The sequence below is a fragment of the Acyrthosiphon pisum genome, chromosome A1 (assembly GCF_005508785.2).
Source record: "Acyrthosiphon pisum isolate AL4f chromosome A1, pea_aphid_22Mar2018_4r6ur, whole genome shotgun sequence".
NCBI classification, from domain to species: Eukaryota; Metazoa; Arthropoda; class Insecta; order Hemiptera; family Aphididae; genus Acyrthosiphon; species Acyrthosiphon pisum.
Window position 1 is genome coordinate 134,591,134 of NC_042494.1, and position 17,301 is coordinate 134,608,434.

General features: G+C 28.4%; 3 protein-coding genes across 6 annotated transcripts; 2 read left to right on the forward strand and 1 right to left on the reverse strand.

The window, feature by feature from the left end:
• Positions 1–14: 14 nt before the first annotated feature.
• LOC100568959 (factor VIII intron 22 protein) lies at positions 15–909 on the reverse strand. The gene is made up of 3 exons (XM_029488378.1): positions 475–909; positions 353–399; positions 15–279 (listed from the first exon to the last, which is right to left on the reverse strand). Exons 1-3 carry the CDS (start codon positions 540–542, stop codon positions 35–37), a joined length of 360 nt encoding a protein of 119 aa, XP_029344238.1. The 5' UTR covers positions 543–909; the 3' UTR covers positions 15–34.
• A 21-nt stretch (positions 910–930) lies between these two features.
• LOC115033861 (THAP domain-containing protein 1-like) lies at positions 931–1,963 on the forward strand. Its single transcript, XM_029488377.1, has 2 exons — positions 931–1,382; positions 1,725–1,963. The coding sequence occupies exons 1-2, from the start codon at positions 1,152–1,154 to the stop codon at positions 1,950–1,952; spliced, it is 459 nt and encodes a 152-aa protein (XP_029344237.1). The 5' UTR covers positions 931–1,151; the 3' UTR covers positions 1,953–1,963.
• Positions 1,964–7,938: 5,975 nt separating this feature from the next.
• On the forward strand, positions 7,939–11,367 carry LOC100160442 (lambda-crystallin homolog). 4 transcript variants are annotated; one of them, XM_029486024.1, is made up of 7 exons: positions 7,939–8,028; positions 8,600–8,656; positions 9,214–9,401; positions 9,715–9,923; positions 9,985–10,142; positions 10,208–10,350; positions 10,613–11,367. In XM_029486024.1, exons 1-7 carry the CDS (start codon positions 7,970–7,972, stop codon positions 10,822–10,824), a joined length of 1,026 nt encoding a protein of 341 aa, XP_029341884.1. In that variant the 5' UTR covers positions 7,939–7,969; the 3' UTR covers positions 10,825–11,367.
• Positions 11,368–17,301: the final 5,934 nt, after the last annotated feature.

A 17,301-nucleotide genomic window follows, 5' to 3' on the forward strand; every position in this document is an offset into this window, starting at 1 on the left:
AAAGTATTAAAAATTCTATAAATAATTTAACTATTTAATTAGATAAGAACTTTAATCTCATGTGTAAATATCTTACTTGTAAATTTTCATTATAAGGAGATATTAAACCAGATGATTCAGTCTTCTTAAATTCTGAAAAAAACTGGCGGGCTGCTTTCTGATGAGCAAGAGCTTGTTCACAGTCGTGACCCATCGACTCTTCACATTTAGCCACAGCTTGCCAGCATAATGCAGCATAATCATGTTTATCATTCTTTTGACAAAAATTTGCTAGTTTAGCTAAAATATAAGACAAAAAATATTAAAAATGTTCCTTAATAGGTATTAAAATAATTAATGTAAGTAATCTTACCGAATTGGTCACTAGGCTCCAGTGTATTTAACTTTCTAAATAATTTTCTAAAAAATAAAAATGTGATTATTTAAAGAAACAAAATGGCAAAATATATTATAAATAAAACTGTAATATATTACTTTTTTGTTTTATTTAGTATTATCTTATAATGGTAAATAATCTCTTCGGGATTATTAAAACTGGCCATTTTATAAAACGAATAACTAGGTATATAATTATAATAGGTATATACAATTATCAACTATCAATGGATTTTTACGATAGTAATAATTGAGTTATTGACTATATATATTTTTTATAGTACCTATGTGTTGTACAACTTTTAAATAATATAATAGGTACCTATTACTTTAATACTTCATTGAGTAATTACAGATAGACAACATTACTGACAAATAGAGTGAGATACCTATATGCAGGCTACAAATAGTAATCAACTATCAAGTATTCAAGTAGATAACAATCAAAAAGCTTATAAGTTAACGTAAAAAGCACATAGATAATATAAGAATGGATAGGACCACGATTTAAGATATACAGGTTAGATAACGCCGTACTCAATTTTACGCCATTCCGCGGTCCGAAAGTGTTACGGTTCATTAGTACATATTTAAACCACATCTATAAAGCGCTAGTAGTAGGTAGGGCTATTATTGTATTAATATTATTTAGATTTATACAGGCATCTATAATAGTAATATAATAAGTATAATAATTTATGTTCAATTTTTTTATTTAATGCCTCGAAGTTTTGTACTGTAATATTGTAGTATATAACGAGTGTAACAGTTAAATAATGCCTCGTACGTGTTGTGTGGTTGGGTGTCAAACTGGGTATAAATCCAACGATGAAAAAGTGTCAACTTTTTCGTTCCCAAAAAATGAAGAGATGCAGAATAAATGGATCAAAGCAATACCAAGGAAGGATTTTATCGTATCTAAAAATGCAGCTATTTGTGCTAAGCATTTTACTGCTGATCAAATTATCACGAAATGGACATCAGGAGTAGGTGAACAAAAAGTTGTTGTAAGTACCTACCTATCCAATTTTGTATTATTTACTTAATTTAAAACTATATGATTCCAAAGGATGTATTAGTAATTAAATGTTATTATTAGATTCCGGATTTATATTCTCTAAAATCCTTAGAAATATGTACCATAAAATAATAACTTATTATAATACACACAATAGGTATACCTATAATAAAGTAAATTTGATATTACCTACTATTTAAACATTATAACATTAATTACGTACTTACAGGTACTTAATGGGTTAAAAAATACAAAGGTCTTTAATTAATACTACAGTTATATGATTGGCATGAAGTTAGTTTTTTTTATTAACATTACCTACTCTTTTCAGATAAACTTGAAGATTCCAAAACTGCAAAAAAATGCAATACCATGCTTGTTTCCTGGACCAAAATATTTGTCTAATCCACAGAAAAAAAGGAAATCCCCCACAAAAAGAGTTTCTTTGGGTAGTAATTGTAGGAATTCTAAAAGCATAAAACTAACCGAAGTAATTTTGAACTATTACATTAAATATTTTTACTTATACAATATATTTTATATAGGTACTCACGGATGAAAATTATTTTAATACCTATTCATATTATTATGTTTACCTATAATAACATAATAATAATAATAATACCTAGTATATTTGTTTATATAGGTTGATTCTAAACTGTCTGAAACTGTTATAAATAAGGATGTATTGAATCAAGAAACTTCTGTATTTCTTAAATCTTCTATCATTCCTACTATAGAATACTTTGAAAACATGTGTAGGGAAATTGAGTTGACTAAACTTCCAGATAATTGGAAATATGAAATCAACAGAGGAAAAAATACAAGTATTACATTTTATACTGTACAATGTAATGAAAATGAGGTTGGAGTTTTTATTGAAAAACAGATATCTCTTGAAACGGATATGATTGTTAAATGTAAATTATATGATGTATTTGTTGACATTCAAGATATATGTCCAAAATTAAAAGTGTTGACATTTGATGAACTGATTTTAGTTATAAATGCTGTTAACACTAAACAAGTTTGTAAAGGTGGACCTTTAGTTAAAGAATTTGATGGAATAACAGTTGAATGTGCAGATATAGTTCAAAATCATTGGCGACATAAAAAATGCACATTTTTAATTGATATTTCATCTATTAAAACTAAATGTATGTTTTGCGATAGATTAAGAATTGCATTTCGTATGAAAAAATCAAGGTTATCTGCTGGTAAATCTACTAGATTATTATTATCACCTTCAAAAAAAAATCAGTTGGATACACTTCGTAATAAAAAACACAATGTACACAAACAAGTATTAAGAGCAAGACATAGAGTCAAACTTTTACAAAATCATTTAAATGAATTCAAGGGAAAACTAAATAAATTATCAGATACCTCAGTTGAAAATATTATAATTGAAAATAAATTGAATGATTCACAGTCAACATTAATAAGAGAAATAGTTTCAGCCAGCAAATATAAAAACCCCAAAAACCGTCGCTACTCTGAAAATTGGATGTTGCTATGCTTATTGTTCAACATACGATCACCTGGAGCCTATCGTTTTCTCAGAGAACAGGAGCTGATGCCTTTACCTTGTACCTCTACAATCCGTAAACATTTATCAATTGTAAAAACTGACTGCGGATTTGATCTTCGATTCTTTGATCTACTCAAGAAAAGAATGTTTCGTAAACCTCAAAATCAACGGCATGGAGTTCTTTTATTTGATGAAATTCAATTAAGAAAAGGTCTGTATGTAAACACTCGTGATTTATCCTACTCGGGTCTTGAGGATATGGGTGGTGAAGCTGACGTTTCAGAAAATAAAGCTGACCATGGATTGGTATTATTTTATCAAGGTCTAGCAGATAATTTCTCTCAGCCTATTGCTGTATTTGCTTCTTCTAATTCGGTTAAAGGTAGTTTTTATATTATTTTGAAATTATATTATTTTAAAATTAATTTATTGCAATATTACAGGAATCGTACTGGCACAGCTTGTGTTAAAAGCCATAGCACTATTAGAATCATCTGGGTGCTTTATTGATGGGATTATTTGTGATGGTGCTGCAACAAATCGAAAAATGTGGACAGAATTAGGGATTAGTGGCAAATTGGGCGAGGTCCAGAACTATTTTATTCATCCTACTCAGGAAAATAGAAAAGTTTATGTTTTTTCTGATGCACCTCACCTTTTTAAAAATATAAGAAACCGTTTGCATGACAAAAAGTATCTTAAAGTAATACAATTATTATAAATATTAATAAAATCTGTTTAATGCCCAATAACTAACAACTTTTTTATTTAAGGTGAATCCTGAAGGAAAATGTATCAGTTGGTGGCATTACATTGAAGCATTTAATGCAGATGTAGTTCATCCAGGTAATGCTCGTGCTATTCCAAAAATTACTAAGGAACATCTTTACTTATCTAATTTGATGAAAATGCGAGTGCGTTTAATGACACAGGTAGTATATTTAATTTTAAAATCTAAATTAAATAATTATTCAAAACTTTAATGAAATATTTATAGCCAAATAAGTCATATTAAATAATAGTTATGATTACTTATAGGCAATTGTATTTCTAATAGGTTTGGTACGTTTATAATATTTTTAGTATACATAGTATGAATGTATTGAATTATGCAGGTTTTCAGTCGCTCAATGGCATGTGGTATAGAGTTTTACAGGCGCAGAAAAATTATTGGTTTAGGCGGTAGTGAGGAAACACAAAAATTCACATTATTGTTAAATAATTTATTTGATACTTTGAATCGTAGATATGCTGCTGAAGGAATTACCAAGTCCAGTAGAGACTTCAAGGTAACTGAATAACACTTTACTATGAATTATATTATATTAAGCATTATAATATGTTTAATTTAAACATAACATGTTATTTTTTTGTATTGGTAGATTATGGAAGATGCTGAAATTTGGCTTGATAATTGGGAAACAAATGTAAAGAAAACAAAGTTAAGTCAAAATGAATTTCTTACTTCCTCTACAGCAGAAGGGCTCCGCGTTACAATACGTTCATCAATAGAGCTTAGTAAATACCTACTATATGACTGTGGATTTAGCTATGTACTAACAGGAAAAATGAACCAAGACCCTTTGGAAGTATTTACTTTAAATTATGATTTCAAATATAAATTTTACTAATATATTGTCTATTTAAACTTTAGAAATTTTTCGGCATGATAAGGCAAGCAGCAGGTCCCAATGACCACCCTACAGGCCCTACATTTCTACATCTATACCGTATATTATCAATTTATTCTGTTTTGCGTCCTCCTAAATCAGGAAATTGCACAATACTTGATTGCCAGGCCCCAAAAATTTCTTTATCAGAGCTCAAAGACATATTTAATTGTGAATCAACAGTTAGACAGCAAAAAATAAATATTTTAAAGTCTAAAGTTGATTTGCTTGTTGATGAAGGCTCTTGGGAAGCTGATGAAGTATTTGAAGATCATAATTACAACGAAGCTTCAGTTTTGAATTGTATTATATACTATACCACAGGGTATGTATCAAAAAAAATTGCCAAAAATACATCTTGCACGCTTTGCTTGAGCGCATTAATAGTTAAAGATAAGTTTGTTGATTTGCCAGAAGCTGAACTAATTAATATTAAATCAAAAGGAGGATTAACACATCCCAATATAAATTTATTTCACTTTTTATCTAATGTAGAACAATGCTTTGCTAAACATTGTAAACAAAAAGATGTATTTGATCTTACAGTAGAAGATTCTTTACATTATGCTTTTTCATTTCCATGCAAAGAACATAAAAATGACGTAGTTACATCCATTCTAAGCAACTATATTGTAATGCGAATGCGTCATTTTGCAGTTCAAGATAATCGCCAAGAAAATAAAAAAAGCAGAGAAAAGAAAAAAATAGCTAAATTAATTTCTACATAAAATTAACTAAAAACTTTTTATAATTTTGTTCATTATTTTTATGACCACAAAGTTGTAGGTTAAAGTTTGCTTAAAGCTTTTATTATAAATAGCATTATTTAATAAAAATTGTATTGTTTGGTTCATTTTAAATTTGCTATTGCAGAATTGGCTTGTTGCAGATGCAGTATGGATACCAAAAAAATGTGAAACTTGTTACAAAAATTGTGATTTAACCTGTTACATATTTATAGGTACATAACTTTTTTGTTTTAGGTTTGATGAAGTTTAATGTAATTGAAGAATCAATAAGTTAAGTGTATATTTTACAAACGAGAAATCAAGGCTGGGCTTGTTATAACCAAAATTCGTATAGTTTTATTTCTTATATTAAAATCATTAATTATAAATACTACCTAGTACCTACCCAATGGTAAAATGTTTATTAAAACTAGACATTGCTTCTATAGAAATATAAAGTATAAATTGCATACATATACATTTTACATAAAACTAATCAATCTAAATGTATAAGACAAATTACTTGTTAACTACAAAATATAATGTACATAGTAGTTAGTACATACCTAATGTTTAAGAAATCATAAGTTGTTCACTGCCCAGTTAATTTTGTATTTTGAAAAAAAGGTAAGGTTAGGTAATTATATACATCACTATAAAGAGTAAAGTTGTAACTTATCAAGCCCAGCCATGCAAGAAAATATTATAGACTATACACATTACACACAAATTGGTATAGGTACTATTACTACTATTAGTATATTTACATTTCAAATAATATTTAGAATATTTTAAGGTTCCTAAAAGACTACCCAAGACTGCAGTAAAAGTCCATTTACCTTCTTATTAGAATTTATAAAATATTAATTAATATGCATAAATTAATTATAATATTTTGTTAATATATTTGTATAGGTACACATTACACAAACACATATACGATATATTATGATATTATAATTAACCTACATTATAATTATTAAGAATAAAAAATAATAATTGCATATTGCAATTTATTATAAAGCCCGTAGCTCTAATTATAATTGTTATTGATTATATTTTATTTGCATATTGCTATTTATCCGGCAAAATCATTAAACTATTATTATAATTATATAATATATTATATAGTTCAATGGGCAAAACAAAATAAAGTAACCCTACGTACTACTAGCGCCCTACGCTAGTGGTAGAAATGTGTACCAGTCAACCGTAACACTTCCGGACCGCTTGGTTGGCGGGCGATAGCTAACCTGTATATCTTAAACCGTGGATAGGACATAAGAACTTATCACATGAAAATTTAGTGATACTATTTTAAGGTTATATGGGGCGAATATTGACGTGATAATTGATAAATAATAATGAATATTAAATAACATAATTTTATTTTGTTAAAATATTATTTTCCAATTTCCATTTTCCAGGTACAGGTGGCAAAACAATCAAAATACAAACTGACAAATATCTAAATATAACTGACTATCATATTTATTCATTATTATTTAATAAAACAGTTTTGCACATAACCTCAAAAAGCCTCATATTGTCTTTCTCTCTTTACTTTCTCTCTTCCCCAAAAAAGCACACGGCCTCATATGGAACTGGTATAGGCATGTCCTATCCATTCTTATATTATCTATGCTTATTTGTTGTAGTGATTCTAACCGTGCCTTCGATAATTCAGCGCTGCTGTAAGCGTGATAGATGTGATAAGAAAGTATGATGAATATGATTGTGATTGACCAGCATGTTTCTAACCTGCTGGAACCGCTGTTTAGTTCGCTAGGTTGTGATCAATATGATGAATTAAAAAACGACATCTACCTATCACAAGCAGCGTAGTTTTGCGCTGAATTAAAAAATGAAAATTTATAGTTGCTGACGAAGCGTTACAGCAGCGCTGAATTTTCGAAGGCACGGTTAATTTTGATACATGAAAATCGAATTTCGAGTGAGTAGCTTATGAGTTATAAATATTCATAGTTTAGATGAGCGGTGAAGTGGACAAACATTTCGGGGGGTAACCCCGCGTACCATTCCACTCCGCTCATATAAACTTTGAATATTTATAACTCATAAACTACTCATCCAAAATTCGATTTTCATGTATCAAAATACTAAGAAAAATATTCTGCTTTTGGAATATAAAATTAAATCCCAATGTTGTCATTCAAAAAAGTAAAAAACTTAAAAAATTATAAGGAAAAAATATATTTAAAAGTATAATTTTTTAAGAAAAACATTGTTTTACAAGCGACTTGAAACTATGTAAAAAAATATTTTCAAAAAAGTTTACATTTTTTGAAATAATGAGTGTTCATTGATAAAAAAATCACCCGGTATAGTGCCGTCAACCAAAGTCGGACGTCACTAAGGCTCTACATAAACTCTACATTGTATCTATAGTGCCCTAACGTCACTAGTCACTACGTCAGTCGGCAGTCCCTACTCCCTAATGGCCTAATCAGTATAGTAATAATTACTAATCAGCACGGTTTATCTTTAATCGTGCTTATAAGTCATAACTAATTGGTAGTACCTATTAACTATTAGTAATATACAACCACAGAATAGATGAAATCTATTTCATATACTCTGTGGTACAACCATAGACATATTAACTAGTAAATGGATACAACTATCTATGACCACAGTCCACAAATATATTATTTATGTATTATTACTTATTATATTAATAGATAGGTAATATATTTTTTGTCAGTACGTACCTGTCAACCTTACGTAAATAGTAAATAATATACAAAAATTAATGTCATATGCATAAAGCCGGATATATCAGGGGATTCAAACTATCAAATTTTGTTGAGCCCCTTCGACCCTCGCTTTATGTTTGAAATAAATGATGAAATAATTTATTTCATGATGAAATGTTTGAATACTGAATAGTAGCTAACAGTGTTTACCTCACTGCTCACAACTACTTTCTAATCAGCTATTTGGTTTGGAAAGTATTACGATCATTGGTCCGTATTATATTATACATTATTATAATGAACTATATTATGTATAGTATATTATACGTACAATTAACTGAAACATAAAGATAATAATATAATATACAATTAATGAGAGTTCTTGTTATTTATAATTCCTATTATCAGATTAAAATTCATCAGATCACTGCACTATTGCAAAGAATTAAATAGGTCATTTTTTGAATAAAAATACATATTTATTTTTAGTGTTGAGTATAATAAATTTCAGTCATTAAAGTACAATATTATAATACTAACCATTTTAAAACCGATTTCAGGTACTTATATATATATATTAATATGGCTGAAAAAGGAAAAATTGGAATCATTGGAAGGTAAAAGAAAATAATACTACATTATTATTTAAGTTTTTATTATAAATATTATTAAATACCTATGTACTTAAATTATTATTTTTTAACCATATTTATTTCATTCAATATCAATAAGTTAAAATCATGATAATATCTAGTATGATTCCCTGCTTTGGATCAATCAAGTTCAGTATTTTAAGGAAATTCTGTATAATATTAATTATTAATATATAATATATGCCTATAGGTACACCAATCCCCGCATATAACTTGAAAACTATTGATTTCCTCAAACTGTTTTCTATTCCATTTTCAAAATAATTAAATACCCAAGTTTTATGAAATAAAATAGAAAATTGTGATTACAATTTTATACTTCTTAATTAAAAATAAATATTAATACGAGTGCAATAATATATATTATGCAGTTAAAATAATATGCTGAATAATATTCAATTTTTATTTTTATGATGTCATATTAAGTATGGTGTACTATAGGAATATGAATAGTAAATGAGAAAATAAAGTTCTATTAGCTGTTCTTAACTTAATTATGTAGAGGTATTTTTTATTTGCAGTGGTTTAATAGGCCAGAGTTGGGCTATGTTATTTGCAAGTGCTCGTTACAATGTAACCATCTATGACATTAACTTAGAGTTAGTGAATACGGCCTGCGAAAAAATTAAAACAGAATTGAAAATGATGGAAAAAAATGGAATTCTAAGGGGCAATATTACTGCTGAACAGCAAATTGACCTTATTAAAGGTACCTGAAAAATTATATTGATTTGATATGTAATGAATTTAAGAATAATTATATTAAAGTTTATACCAACGTACAAATATACAAATAAGATATATTATATAGACATAAATTAAATGAATGTAGTGAAATATCATAATAATAGTAATACGTAAATGTCTATTATTATTTAGAAATTTCCTAGTGAAATTATTGCGTTTTAAACAATGTTAATTATATTGTTCATAAACAAACATTTAATTATAAATATTAAATATTGCTCTCCCCCTATTAATGAAACATTTCAGAATCTGTTACAGTCATTTTTATAAAACAGGTGTAACTAACTTGGAAGAAGTTGTAGAAGGTACAATTCTTATTCAAGAATGTATACCAGAAGTATTATCTTTAAAGCAACAGTTGTATGACCAAATTGATAAAATTGTTGGCTCTCAAACTATAATTTCCAGCTCAACGTCTACATTCTTACCATCGGCTCTTTCTGAAAAAATGGAACATCGTAATCAATTAATTGTTTCACACCCAGTATGCAAAATTTGTATTATTTTAATTTCAAATAAAGTTAAAATATTGTGTATTTTTAAAGGTTAACCCACCATATTTTGTGCCACTAGTAGAAATTGTACCATCTGAATGGACTGAAGATTGGGTAATTAAAAAAACAAGGGCAATTATGGAAGAAATCAAACAATCCCCTGTAACTCTTGCTAAAGAAGTACCAGGATTTGCTTTGAACCGCATTCAGTTAAGACTTTAAAATTAAATATGTACACAAATGTTATTGAAATTACAACTTTATTATTGAATAGGTATGCTATATTGAATGAATGTTGGCATCTTGTAAATGATGGAGTACTTAATGTGAAAGATGTTGATACAGTCATGTCTGAAGGTCTAGGTATGCGTTATGCGTTTCTCGGTCCATTAGAAACTGCTCATTTAAATGCTGAAGGTATGTCATATTTATTTAATTTTATAGTTGAGTAATCTATATTGTATGTTGATGACATATTTTTAAGCTATAGTTAATATATCAAATTATTTCATGTAGGTACTCACTTCTTATATATTTGTTACTAATATTTTGTCCGAATCCTATTGTGGATAGAAGTATAGGACTCGTCAAGTTTCTAATAAAAGCTAAACATAAGTTAACTTTTTTTCTATAATTTATTTTATTTATTTTTATAATATTTGTTAAAAATTATTTTTAGGTTTTGTGAACTATACAGAGCGTTATTCAAACTCTATGTATGGTGTATGCCAACAATTCAAGCCATCTCCTAAGTTTGAAGGACCATTGGTAAAAGAAATCGGAGATCAATTAAATAGCAATACTCCTTTGGAAGACCTTCCAAAACGTAGATTATGGAGAGATCAATCTTTGATCAAATTGTCACAACTTAAAAAATATAATAATTATTAAAATATATTATATTATTGGTTAGATGGTTTAATAAAATTATGGTATAGGTATTACACAATCGACAGTAGCACAATATTATGTATGTTAACAAAAACCATTACCATTAATAATTGTGAAATTAATGGAAATAAATATTTACATTTATAAATTACTGACAAGATATATTTTCGTAATAAAAAAATAGTTAAATTAATTTGTTAATTTAATACTGTATAGTGTTTGACTAAGTTATATTATAATTTAAATTACTTGTTACGGTTACCTTTTGTCATAGGCGGAGCCACGGGGCGTGCAGGGTATGCAGCTGCACGCCCTCATCGCCCTGAAGGCTGCTTTAATTCAAGTTTAAAATTAATTTATAAAAGTAAAATCTATGAACGGTTAATTTGGCTGAAGTCTAATGATCATTATAAATACTAATCATTATATTTGTTCTTAACAATGTATTTTCCATGTATTCATTTTCCAAGCAAAGACAGTTCCCAACCGTATTTTTTCTATATATATAATATAATTCAAAATAATAAATATCATTTCTATTTCTTTTTCAATTTAATTTTCTTTTTTTAGAACTAACTGATTATATTCTATAACAAAAATATTGCCAACCGCCGAAGGAATTCAACTGCGCCAACATTCGGCATATTATTTGAAATTTTGTTTTAAAAGCTTGAATAATAAATAAGCTAATCGTCGTTCACGGGAATAAACCTCCCATGTGCCAAATTTATGATTTTGAGGTTTTGGTATCCCTGAATTCAGAAAAAAATTAGCTATATATTGATAAATTCTCCTATGTGGTACCTACTAATCGTTTATGAAACATCTCCTATGTGCAGCTATCTCCACCGTAGAAAAATCATCCTATGTGTTACCAAATATAAATCATTTATGAAATAACTCCTATGTGATTTCTTTATTTAAAACGTTTTTCACGTTTCCTGAAAACTACGCTTTTTTCACATAGAAGGTTTATTCCCGTGAACGACGTAATAATTAAATAATAAGCTTACAATTATTAAATAACAACTAATTACGGTAACCTATAAAATACCAAGATGGAGAGTTAAGAATATTGTATATGGTATTTCATTTTTTGATTTAAATGTTTGGATTGATTCAATTTGTTATTAAATTACTTCTTTTATTGAAGATAATATTATAATAGTTTGACCAATTTAGTAGAAAGTGATAAGTCCAATTTATCGATAGATTCTCAATTTATTCTCAATGTGTCAGCCACGAATTAAGATATTAAGGTATATCTTAATTCGTGGTGTCAGCAACATTCCAATAATATACTCATATTCAATCTTTCTGAGCAGAAAAAATTTTTGGAAAAGTGTCTGATCCTTCAAATATTATTGCGGTTATTGAGTCATTAAATGTTTCGTATCTAAATATTAAAATATCTCTTACCATCAGGTATCAGGTGACAGGTTGTCTCGTTTGGGTAGGTAAACCTGCAATTAATTTGTGTACCTGCGTCTCATTAAAGTTGTACTGCTTTACTCTCATGTTATTAACGAGATACCTACTGCAATAGTGCAAAAATTACGTTCCCATACCAAATTTGACTCAATTCATATTTCAACTTATCGTTCAACAGTTGAACTTCAACTTGTTTTTTTATTTATTTATATTAATTAACACCCATAAGAGGTAAAAGTACAGTAAATTTCTGAACACTATTCTTAATGAAATACATATCTTAACGCATAAAGACGATATGATATAAGTATATAACAAATATGATTAATTAAATACCTACCTATATCATAGAATCTCAATATTTGATAATTGAGTCAAAATGAATAAGCTCGTTATATGACTTAGACAAGTATGGTGTGCCCAAGTATTTTCAATGAGGAGGGGGCGGGTCTTATAAGTGGTTGTATAGTATCAAAGACATACCTAAATAAGGGGCTTCACAGGTAAGCCCCCAAAAATTGTTAATAGCTTGTAAACGTGTACATAAGGATAGTAGTGTAAGTACATTGTGTATTGTTCTATAATTAGAAATTTAAATAAATTTAAATTGCAAAAATAAATGGTGTGTATAACTCTTAACCCCACCTGGGAACAATGAACAAATGTGCATAACAGACTATTATTTATGTCATTCTTAGAACTAAAGGGAACATGAAAGTTAGATTTATATCTGCAGGAATCAAACGCTGGGACATTAAAACCAATTAATATATTATAATAACTTGGGACAATCTATAATAGATTGTAGAGTTTAATATAATTATTAATTTGTATTTTGTACACATATACGACATCAGAATAATTCTAACGAGTAGCCAGTAGATGACTATTATGATAGATAGGTACTAGACCGATTATCAATATCAAAGGTAGACATGTCATTAAAATTTAAATCCCATTTTATAGCCAAACATGTGTGTGAAACATTGAAACGCCTTTATTGTTTTTTCCAGTTTTTCGATTTGACCAGCGCGAGAAGGGTTCCAGTCTCCAGACCATAGACCTCACTAACTCAGTATACTCAGTACTTACCTCACCAAAGCACAGCAAAGTGTAATAAAACAATTTATATTATATTAAGCCCCGCACAATTTTTTAGAAAAGATTATTTCTAAGTCACCCACTTGCCACTGATCCACCTGTATAATATCCAATCATAAACTATAAAGTACGATACCATGTCCCGTATAGTATTATGAACATTATCATTGATTTTATAATTTATACATAAACCAGAACATAATTTTTAAGAAGAATAACCCAAAATATTTAATTTAATTTTTCTTTAAATATTTTATTGCCTACTGATCTATTGGGTTTGTTATAGGCATAGGCGCAAATAGTGTTTGTGATTTGGGGGGGCTAAAGACTTACTTTGATAATATTGAATAAGCTTAAAACAAAATATAGGAAATGTTTGAGAGGGCTATGGATATTTTTGGGGGGCTTAGCCCCTAAATCCCCTCCTATTCGTGCCTATGGTTATAGCTGGTACCTATACCTAATAAATATTTTTTTTTTTTTTGATATTGTGTTTGAAATTTGTACTAGGTACTGATATTTTTATTAATGGGTTTATTATTTTTTTTAACGTTTATTTGTCCTAGACCGGGCCCTATCGACCTATCGCAACTATCTGAAAATATTCCCTACATTATTTATACAATTTTATAAGAGTGATTGCGATAAATATCTTAAGGCTGTACTCGGAACACATTTCCCACGGTGTATCCAAGAATTAACAATTTGTATATGCTTTAAAGTTAAAAGTAGTCAATTATTTATATTATTTTTAAGTACCCATACATAAAAAAATAAGATTTGTTAATAATGATTTAAGTGCCTACATAATATATAATAAATGAAGTTCAAATTTTATAGGTAATAGTATAATACCTTATAGGTACCTACCTATAAATTCCAAATTTCTATATTTTTCATTCGAAAAAGATTGAAAACTTCTTCGGGATCGTTATGAATATCTCTACCTATATGTACAAAAATTACGTACCTACGTCCTACAGCTATAGTGTTTAACCGGTTAGTCTACCTTCTGCAATAATAGGGTTTCACAAATAGTTTTAAATTCTTTTTAAATATGAAAATATCCTTTCCGGCATTGTGGATGAGTCATCAAAACTGTTAATAAAAATAAAATGTGTGGTAAAAGTTTAAGGTACAGTTAGAAATTAGAATACATGCTTATTGCTTCAAATGACAAATTGGTATTTAGATGGCTGTTCTTATGTGGATTTATCCGACCAACTTCTTTTTCAAAGAATTAACGCTTGGTTATTGATACTTGATATAGAGATTGAAGAATCCAAATTCACAAAAAGTACAAATCAGAATAAATTATCAGTATTATCTCTCCAGTATTCTGGAGTAGGTAATAAATTTAATAAATTAATTTTTTTTATCATTAGTAAAACGTTATTTTAATTGAATAATAAAATCATCGGAAAATGGAATTGCTATAGCAGTACGGCAATATTTTCAGGACAATGACAATCAGTATTTACACGATTTTGTTGACGAGCAAATTAATCTTGGAATTAATATTTTTTCTTGATCATCAACAAGTTTTAAAAGTACCTATATAGTTCAGCTTTTTCAAAAATTTATTTAAAAGTGTGATCCTTATTAATCACGGTATGAGAGGTCACTATATACTTATTACGAATTCACTGGTCAGTATAGTCGTAAATACAGTTTTATACAATCGAAGTGCTTTCGAAGAAGTAACAATGTATCTATAATACAGTCCAAAAGCCTTTTAGTCCATTTAGTACCTACTTGGAATATTTTTTTTTAATCTGCTTTTTAGTAAATTTGTCTTTATTACCGGATACCTATAACCTTTGTTGATATTTCCAACATATTTGATTGTGTCTACAGAATTTCCTATAGCTTAAATGAGTTAAACCTATAAATCCAACGAATGAGCATTGTAATGTACGTAAAATGCTGTTGGTTCCGCATTCATAATAATCGCTTGTACACCATTGACATCATCACTATTAGCAGCAACGACATCATATTCAATGACCAACCTGCATGTATTAAAGACTCAGTTAAACACAAAGCGGTCTATCCGCGCAGACACTAAAATAATACAACCGGACCGCTGTCCGTTGCGGACCATAATACCTACCCGTAGGTACACAATGGCAAACCGCTTTTTGTTTGATCGAGCCTTAAAGGCCTTAATGTCTATTCCAAGCAAAAACTGACAATTACCTATCTTCCACCTTTTAAATTAATTAAAAGACAATGCAGATTATCATAGATATAAGTGTTTAATGGTATCCTTCCTAGAATTTTTCTTTCGTAAACCTTGAATCTTATTTCTTATCACTCCCATTTTCCCTTTGATAATGAATTTATTCATATTTTGGATTGTTAAATATACTTGTAGACCATATATTTTATATAGGTAACAATACTAAGGGAGTCTCTAGTGGCATATAGATATATGATACTAATTTCAGTTTTTCTGAACCCACCTTTTTGCTGTAAATATTATTTTGGAGAAAATTAAAATAGTACATTTGACAACAATTTTTTTGTACTAAATTAATAGCACAAAAAACTCAAAAACCAAGAATTTGAAAATATGTCTAACTTCATATTTTCTTTAAAAAATGCAAAAATCAGAATTTGAAAAATAAAAATTGATTATTAAAGGAAAATATCCCATTTAAGATGGTTGTGAGCATGGTTGGTGAATCACCTGTAGAATATAATTATTTGCTCAAAGACCGTATTAACATTTACAACATATTCTTATAATTTATACCTAGGTACAGACTATTAGACTATAGGTATTCAAAAATTGAAGAACTAAGATTTTATAATAACAGATAACTACAGTTACCTATAGATTATTAGTTATTTATATAGACACTTAAGTACTTAACTACTTAAGTCATAACCTACTGAATATAGTAGAAGTGTACGCTAAAGTAGTGTGTTGTTAATTCTAAATAAAAAACTATTATATTTTAATTATAATACTCATTAGGTAAGTATACCACCTATTTTCTAATGTACATCTAATAGTTTAGTTTTATTATTTTATAATCTAAATTTTGATGTAGGTATTATTGACGTATTTACGATCACACAAAACGGAATACAGTATTGTTCTGTAACAGTATTAAACGTATAAAAGACGAATTTACTTATTACCGTGAAGTAAGTAGTGTTTTATCTTTTATTTATGTAAAAAAAAACACATGGCCGTAATCTATCTTATTAAAATTGCTTGCCACTCAGTGGCGTAATTACGGGGGGGATTTGGGTGTCGTACCCCCCCCCCCCCCCACCATGACTTTTTTTTTAAGACTGATTAACTACATTTACCTATGTACTTCTTTATCTAATAATATATTTTTTTTATTATTGATATCAAAAGCCTCGGGCTAGCTGGCAGTTGTCCGAAAAATGATAAGAGTGATGAGAGTATTATTTTTTCGTGGATCGACGACGCTCGATGATCATCAGATTATTTTATCTAGATTAAAGACTATCGCCCCATTGAAGTATTGAACAAAAAATAACTTAATAATGATTTCTACACTTAATCGGAATTTTCGTAGTGACTTTCCTAGTTTCGTCGTTATTCGGTAATCGATCATCGGCTATAAGTTACAGTTACAATCAGCAATCGGCATTCGACTTTTATAGTTTTAAAATTCATAATTTGATATTGTGATATATAGGTACTGATATTAAATTAATCATTCGTGTGGAGTTTTGTTATTTAATTTTAATATTTACTATTTATAAATATATTGCATTGAAAGGTGCTTATAATAAATAATTTTTTTTTTTTGGGGGGGGGGGGCAAAATGTTAAAAAATGTCATCCCCCCACAAAAATGACCAAAATACGCCACTGTAATGCCGCTCATATAATGTTACAATAACAATAAAATAATACTATAATAGGTATGTACATTGTAACATATGTAACATAATATGT